The following is a 6,684-nucleotide window of genomic DNA, read 5'->3' as shown; positions in this document are numbered from 1 at the left end:
TTCATACATATTTACAATTTTTCTCTGAGTGTGTGTCATGAACTTAGTTTGAATTTAATTAAACGGCAACTTTATGTTGCCACCTCGTGGTAAATGAACGGAGAATGCTTTTAATAAAGGACTTGGACTTTGATGCACTAACTATTCACTGGTTTTATTTAATTTATTTTTCTAAAACGTAAACCTATTTATTGCTAACGGTGTTTTTCAAGTTTATTTTGAGAACGTGAGATGATGACCACCGACACTACTGACCCTGCAAGAGGCGAGCAGGATGGTATCAAAGTGCTGATTGGCCGATCCTTGTGCCAATCATGACCGCCCAGCATGACGTAGAAAGACTTCCTCTTTGCTTCTTCTATCGACTGTTGTTCTTAAAATGGCGCCGTTGGACCTAGATAAGTATGTTGAAATTGCGAGACAGTGCAAATACCTTCCAGAGAACGACTTAAAGGTGACTATTATCAGCAATTCTATATTTCTCTCAAAATATTAAACATGATAGCTGTTGGTATAATTCTGAAGCCATGTGGGTCGCGGTAAAGGCTGGTAAAATAGCAGTATGTCAGTGCAATGCAGTCGTTAGCGCTGCGTATGAATCCAATCAGTGTGTTCCGGGATTTATTTTATACATGGGATCAGAATTAACCGGATATACGAGCAAAAAAGCAGTTAGTCGTAATAAAGGTGTGTTAACTGATTATTTCTTGTAAATACCAGGGGTGGCTAACTTATGTTATTGCTATCGAGCGCACTAATTTGAAACGCCCATCTACGTTACTTTCCATTTAGTCAGCCTTTTAGATAATCTCATTTTATGATATTTGATTATTAGCAGTTTGCAGTCTTGATTGAATCATCCTCAGTTCTCTTGTATGAAAATAGAGCTCCTGTACGTAAACATCTAGGCTTCTGAATTAGTCCATAATGCAGTTCATAACAGTATCATCCAAGCCACTAATTTGTGATATTGAAAAATGTAAATTAAATGAGTTCTTTATGTATTAATATGATGCAGTGATCTGCTCTGCTGCTGCTATCATATTCAGTGATGTTACTTCCTTTACAAACTTGATCAAACCTGCTGTGTTCTCTTCTATTGCTTTGACAGAGATTGTGTGACTATGTATGTGACCTGCTACTTGAAGAATCAAATGTACAGCCAGTATCCACTCCAGTCACTGTATGTGGGGATATTCACGGACAGGTGTGAGCAGGTCTTATGAAAGCATGGCTGTTGTGTGCAGATGTTGTGGCAATGTCTTTTTTTATATGGCAACATGTATGTATATTGATCTAAACCTTTTATCTCTAGTTTTATGACTTATGTGAACTCTTCAGAACTGGAGGCCAAGTACCAGACACAAATTACATTTTCATGGTATTGTATCCGTAAAGATAATTATACATAATAAATACTGTTTTGAGTTCATATTTGGTGAACCGTATTTTCCACCCAAGCGTATACTGAGTAGACATTGCTATGTTTTCTTTCCTCTAGGGTGACTTTGTTGACCGAGGATACTACAGCTTAGAAACGTTCACATATTTGCTAGCACTTAAAGCAAAGTGGCCTGACCGCATCACACTGTTGCGTGGCAATCACGAGAGCAGGCAGATAACACAAGTCTATGGCTTTTATGGTGAGACGGCTGAAATCTAATGCACACCTATCGTAATATACTTATTGTATTGATATTTTGTTGTGCAGTGTTTTTTGATTTTCATTTCCATTCTTTCCTTCCATTTATAGACGAGTGCCAAACGAAATATGGAAATGCCAATGCTTGGCGATACTGCACTAAAGTATTTGACATGCTGACTGTTGCTGCTGTAAGTATTGCCTTTATTTTTTGTCTTTAATTTTATACTATACTAAATATATTCATCCATTATGTCTATAATGTAATGGTACACAAAATCTACATGTTTACTTCAGGGCCCGTATTCACAAAACATTTTATCTTACCATTAAGAGTTCTCCTAAATGGCAGTAAAAGTTTTTAGCAAATATTTTTCTCTTAAAACCGATTCATAAACCTGCTGAGACAAATTTTTACTAAGGAATAGAGAGGTCTTAAGCTAAGAGTAAGGGCAGAGTTGACCTCGTTGTTATGGATGATGTCAGCATGGTTACTAACTATGCACACAGTGATTGGCTGACAGGGTATGGCTTTCTGTCAGAGATTTATTCATATAAATATTGTAGAGCACGATATCATGTTGCCATATTCAAAAAGATTTTAAAATGCAGGCTAAGTGTCACTAATTAGACAAGTATATGTTGCAGCCTCTTACATGTATGCTTCTCAAAAACAATTAGTGGATAGGCCTATGCATATAAACAGCCTTTTAATTAACACAGTGCAATAATCATGGCTGATAGTAAGATATGCAAATGTAATTAAAAAAAAACCTGGATGCAAGAACAGCTGTTTCTTCTTGCCCGACTGGTTAATCAAAACAAGAAAATAATCAAATGAAAATTGAGTTGGGACAACCTCCAAAACCAAAGTCAATACCTTTTTAAAAGCTCATATTCGTCAAACATTTCTAAAATGTTTCCGTTCTGAGGCAGATTGGCAACCAAGATTGACTTAGGAGTCCTCTTCACTACTCCTAGCGTTTCACAGATTTAGAAGCTAGTTTTAGCGCTAAAATGCTTAGTTGAAATACTCTTACAGCAAAAATTTAGGAGTCCTAATTTTAGGACTTACACGCACATTATTTTTAAGATTTTCTCCTAAATATGCGAGTTATGAGCTACTTTTTAGCTTTAAGATATTTTGTGAATATGGGCCCAGATGTTTATTTTAAATTATTTTTAGTAGGTCTACGTTCAACACCATTTTATAACGGTCTGAAAGACTGTTTAAAGTTACATTTTCCTTCTGCTGTGCTTACTGTGATGTTTTGATTTCTCCTGCAGTTGATAGATGAGCAGATCCTTTGTGTACATGGTGGCCTTTCACCAGACATCAAAACTCTGGACCAGATACGCACCATTGAGCGCAATCAGGAAATTCCTCATAAGGGAGCATTTTGTGATCTTGTCTGGTCCGATCCAGAGGATGTGGACACCTGGGCTATCAGCCCGAGGGGTGCTGGCTGGCTGTTTGGTGCTAAGGTTACCAATGAGGTAAGAGCATTCTCTCAATGTACAGTCAGTTTTGTGTAGGTAGTGAGTTTGGAAATCTGCATATTGTCAATCGCTTCCTGAGTTGAAATGGAGGTATAGTTGTTGTCATCCTCGTATACTTTACTGGTGCAAGTTGTTTTTTTTTTTTTTACAAAAACATCTCCCAGTAAATCGAGAACTAGAAATAAAAGTAATTTCAAATCAGATCAAAACTAAGACCAATGTAATTTTATTTAGTTTTGTATTTTGATGAACCATGCTTTTTACGAAATATTAGTCTGACAATGAAATAATCAGAAAATAATAAAAACATTTAGGCCAATTCAACGTATTGGCTGTTTGATAAAAGTGTGACATACTAGTAAATGTAAAAACTTGTAGTAAATGTTCCTGTTTATCCAAAACCTGAATATTTTATTTTTATTTTTTTCCCTCTCTTTCCATTTAAAGTTTGTTCACATCAACAACTTGAAGTTGATTTGCCGTGCACATCAGTTGGTTCACGAGGGCTACAAATTCATGTTTGATGAGAAGCTGGTGACCGTCTGGTCGGCCCCAAACTACTGCTACCGCTGCGGTAACATTGCCTCCATCATGGTCTTCAAAGACGTGAACACAAGGGAGCCCAAGTTATTCCGGGCCGTTCCTGATTCGGAAAGGGTCATACCACCTAGAACGACAACACCCTACTTCCTCTGAGGTCTTCATTGTCACCTGCGTCCAGCCCTCTCCTTTTCATTGTTTGTTGTTATGGTCTTTCATTTCTCTGTATTGCATTTTTTTTTAACACATATTTTTGTAAAGATCAAAGTGCTCTCTAGAATAACAACCGTAAACTATGGTCAGGATTATGAACTCTTTTGACTGTTTAAGTAGGTCATTATTTGGTCAGTACAATCTTGTTAATGTGAGCATGTGACCGTAAATAAGTGGACATCCTCATGCTCTTCTTACAAGGCTTTAAATGTAGATCTAACAGTCATTGACCATTTAATGATAAAAGTTCATGGTGTAACAACTCGCCTGATCAGAGCACCGTGGTGTTTGTGTTTTTCAGAGAACAGATCAGAAATAGTCACTGACACAACCAAGTGCTGGTCAGTCTGCTCCAAATTTCTGTTCTTTTTCATTGCTTTCAAGTGTAGAAAAGGGTTGAGGCGATGACCAGACAACAGGACAAAGGAGGCTGTGATTATTTTGTACATTAATATAATTGTATTGATTTAACTTTTTTTTTTTTTTTTTTTTGCCTTCTCAGATTTGTTGTATTTTATTATTGTAGAAAAACGGCAGCCCATTTACCAATTAAATATTGAAAATAAACACCTTTATTATTAAGTTACATTTCTAGTGTTGTCTCATAATGGATGGAAGCTTGAAAATATCACATTCTTTGCACACATGGACATTTTAACCCTTTAACTGACATCTCTACCGTACATTGATCTTATTTTGATGGGGACTAAATCTATTAAAAGGAAGAGATGAGAGAGCAATCTCTCAGACAACAAAACAGAAATATAGCTAAATATATGAGAAATGCAGAAATGTTTATTTACCGTAATTATCCAAAATCATGCGTGACCCTACGGTTGATATGTCTGTAAAAGACATCATATATAGCATACAGCTATATATATTATATAGACTTTTAAATACGTTTATCTTTGTGGACCCTAAAGGTTGAAATGTATCCAAGACCTTTAATAAAGTTAAAGGAATGTTTATTGTTTACTCATGAAATAGTTCTCTAAATTTAAATCAAGATTTAATGTTGCCATGCACTGACAGCTCAACCAGATAAGAGTTTTATATCTTGTATAAATTAAAAAAGAAAAAAACATGCTTGGGGCTATTTATTAGGTGTCTACTAATAAGAATTTTAAGTAAAATATTTTTTTCATTAGTTCCTTTTAGTGGTGAAAGTTAAAGGGTTAAAGTCACTACATTAAGATGCCGCAGAGCGGCGCACGTCCCTTTTAATTCCAACAGGCAGCGCCACATAAGGCAGTACTACGCTAGTCCCGCCTCTATGAGTAAGTTGTAGCCTGACGGACACCGCAGCCAACCAATGGAATGCATCGAACGTCACTCACAGACCGGTGGGGATCTGACAAGCAAGTTCGTTTGAGCGGGTTGCCACAACAGTCAATGAAAATTCAACTGGCCAGACAGAGCCGTCGACCGCAGTAGATGCCGAATGGCAGATACTCCCTGCTCTTCCCTGGGAGGGTGATTTGAATGAGCTGGATGTAAATGACGGTGCGCCACCGCACTGGATGTCTAGATTTGTGTCGGGGCGAGATTCACAGGCGCGCTCTACCTGGAAACGCTGTTATTGAGGAGCAGAAACAGGAGATAGCTGCACTTAACTACATCAGTGCTCAGGTTGGGTTTCAAATCAGTGACTTTTTGACAGATAATGCTCGGCGATGTATGCGTTAGGCAAAAGAGAAACACGACTTAAGTTAACACGTCTTGGTGGACTAAGATAGTCAAGCATCAGTCAAACACACCATCACTAAAATATAATTTTTATTCCGTAGCTTTCAGTCAAAGCGCAATGTTTTTATAGGATGGTGTATGTATATCATCCCCACATATGTATAGCGTACATATCTATATATATATATGTAAAATAAGCCTAACGGAGCACATCAAATCCATTCAGCCTCAGCATCCGCTAAAGCCACAGTTTGGTCAACTCTGATGGTCATTTTGAGGACAAGAACGCTTCTGCTCTCTGAACGCACTAAACCATGTTAACAGTTCTGTCGCCTCTATTACCGTTACACGATCCAACCTACAGTTTCATCTTTGACAGAGTCACACAGAGTTGTCGTGTATTACCGCATCCTGATCTGAGAAAGAGAGAGACAGCCGTCGTGTGAGAGGTAAGTCATTATAGATGAGACACAGGCTTGATGCAGTTGAGTAAATGCATTTAGATGTGCTGGATGGCTTAATGGTGTGAAGTGTCACAGAAATGATCGCTGTTGTTCTTCAAACTGCAAATTGATGTAGAACAACAGCGATCAGTCAATCAGTCCGCGTTCCTGGTCAATGAACGGAACGAGCGCTATTACGCAGAGATGCACGCTGCCAAACGCTTTACGTTCAGTTTTGATTCTCACCCTTTGTCTATTGTTTCTTTTAGTCCACCCAGATATTCGAGTCGGGAGTGATATTGTGAATGGAACCCGAGCCAATAAGCATCTCTGTATTATTATTGAATGAAGACGGTTGAAAAATCATTGGCTGTCGCAGGAATTACTGTATGTTCAAGCTGGGTTCATTCTGTCCTGCAACAGCACGGGATTGAATTTTGCAGAGCGCTCGCTGTCTTCTTATTGTTCACGATCAGGCTGCATCGGCCGTGCGTGCATAATCCAACTGTAAGGGCATGTGCGAATTGTATAATATTGTATAGGAAGCTTATTACGGCTGTGCTCTGAACATGCATTGAACTTCAAATGAGGTTCTCTGATAATCGTGCGAGAATAACCGACATCAGATGGCTGGAACCGAGAGATTTGTTGCAGACA

The 6,684-nt window shown here is 38.1% G+C and overlaps 2 protein-coding genes across 6 annotated transcripts in view; both read left to right on the top strand.

The window, feature by feature from the left end:
* The first annotated feature begins 295 nt into the window (after positions 1-295).
* Positions 296-4,471, top strand: ppp6c (protein phosphatase 6, catalytic subunit). Its single transcript, XM_058776217.1, has 7 exons — positions 296-454; positions 1,112-1,207; positions 1,316-1,381; positions 1,502-1,643; positions 1,754-1,833; positions 2,930-3,139; positions 3,590-4,471. Exons 1-7 carry the CDS (start codon positions 380-382, stop codon positions 3,836-3,838), a joined length of 918 nt encoding a protein of 305 aa, XP_058632200.1. The 5' UTR covers positions 296-379; the 3' UTR covers positions 3,839-4,471.
* Positions 4,472-5,244: 773 nt separating this feature from the next.
* scai (suppressor of cancer cell invasion) overlaps positions 5,245-6,684 on the top strand; it is a 30,439-nt gene continuing 28,999 nt past the window's right edge. For 4 of the 5 annotated variants that reach the window (XM_058776175.1, XM_058776179.1, XM_058776178.1 and 1 more), the window contains exons 1-2: positions 5,245-5,527; positions 5,964-6,033. The gene's annotated coding sequence lies outside the window, so the exon portion shown is untranslated. The remainder of the gene's footprint in view (positions 5,528-5,963; positions 6,034-6,684) is intronic. The other variant, XM_058776176.1, reaches the window with a different exon arrangement.

Source organism: Onychostoma macrolepis, chromosome 05, assembly GCF_012432095.1.
Source record: "Onychostoma macrolepis isolate SWU-2019 chromosome 05, ASM1243209v1, whole genome shotgun sequence".
NCBI lineage: Eukaryota > Metazoa > Chordata > Actinopteri > Cypriniformes > Cyprinidae > Onychostoma > Onychostoma macrolepis.
This window is presented reverse-complemented; position numbering and strand designations above follow the sequence as displayed.

What these genes read in the sequence shown, in the direction of transcription:
- ppp6c (XM_058776217.1), top strand. Translation starts at nt 380, where the DNA reads ATGGCGCCGTTGGACCTAGATAAGTATGTTGAAATTGCGAGACAGTGC. An exon ending in ACACAAATTACATTTTCATG is followed by an intron (nt 1,382 to 1,501) that starts GTATTGTATCCG and finishes TCTTTCCTCTAG; the next exon opens with GGTGACTTTGTTGACCGAGG. An exon ending in ACATGCTGACTGTTGCTGCT is followed by an intron (nt 1,834 to 2,929) that starts GTAAGTATTGCC and finishes TTTCTCCTGCAG; the next exon opens with TTGATAGATGAGCAGATCCT.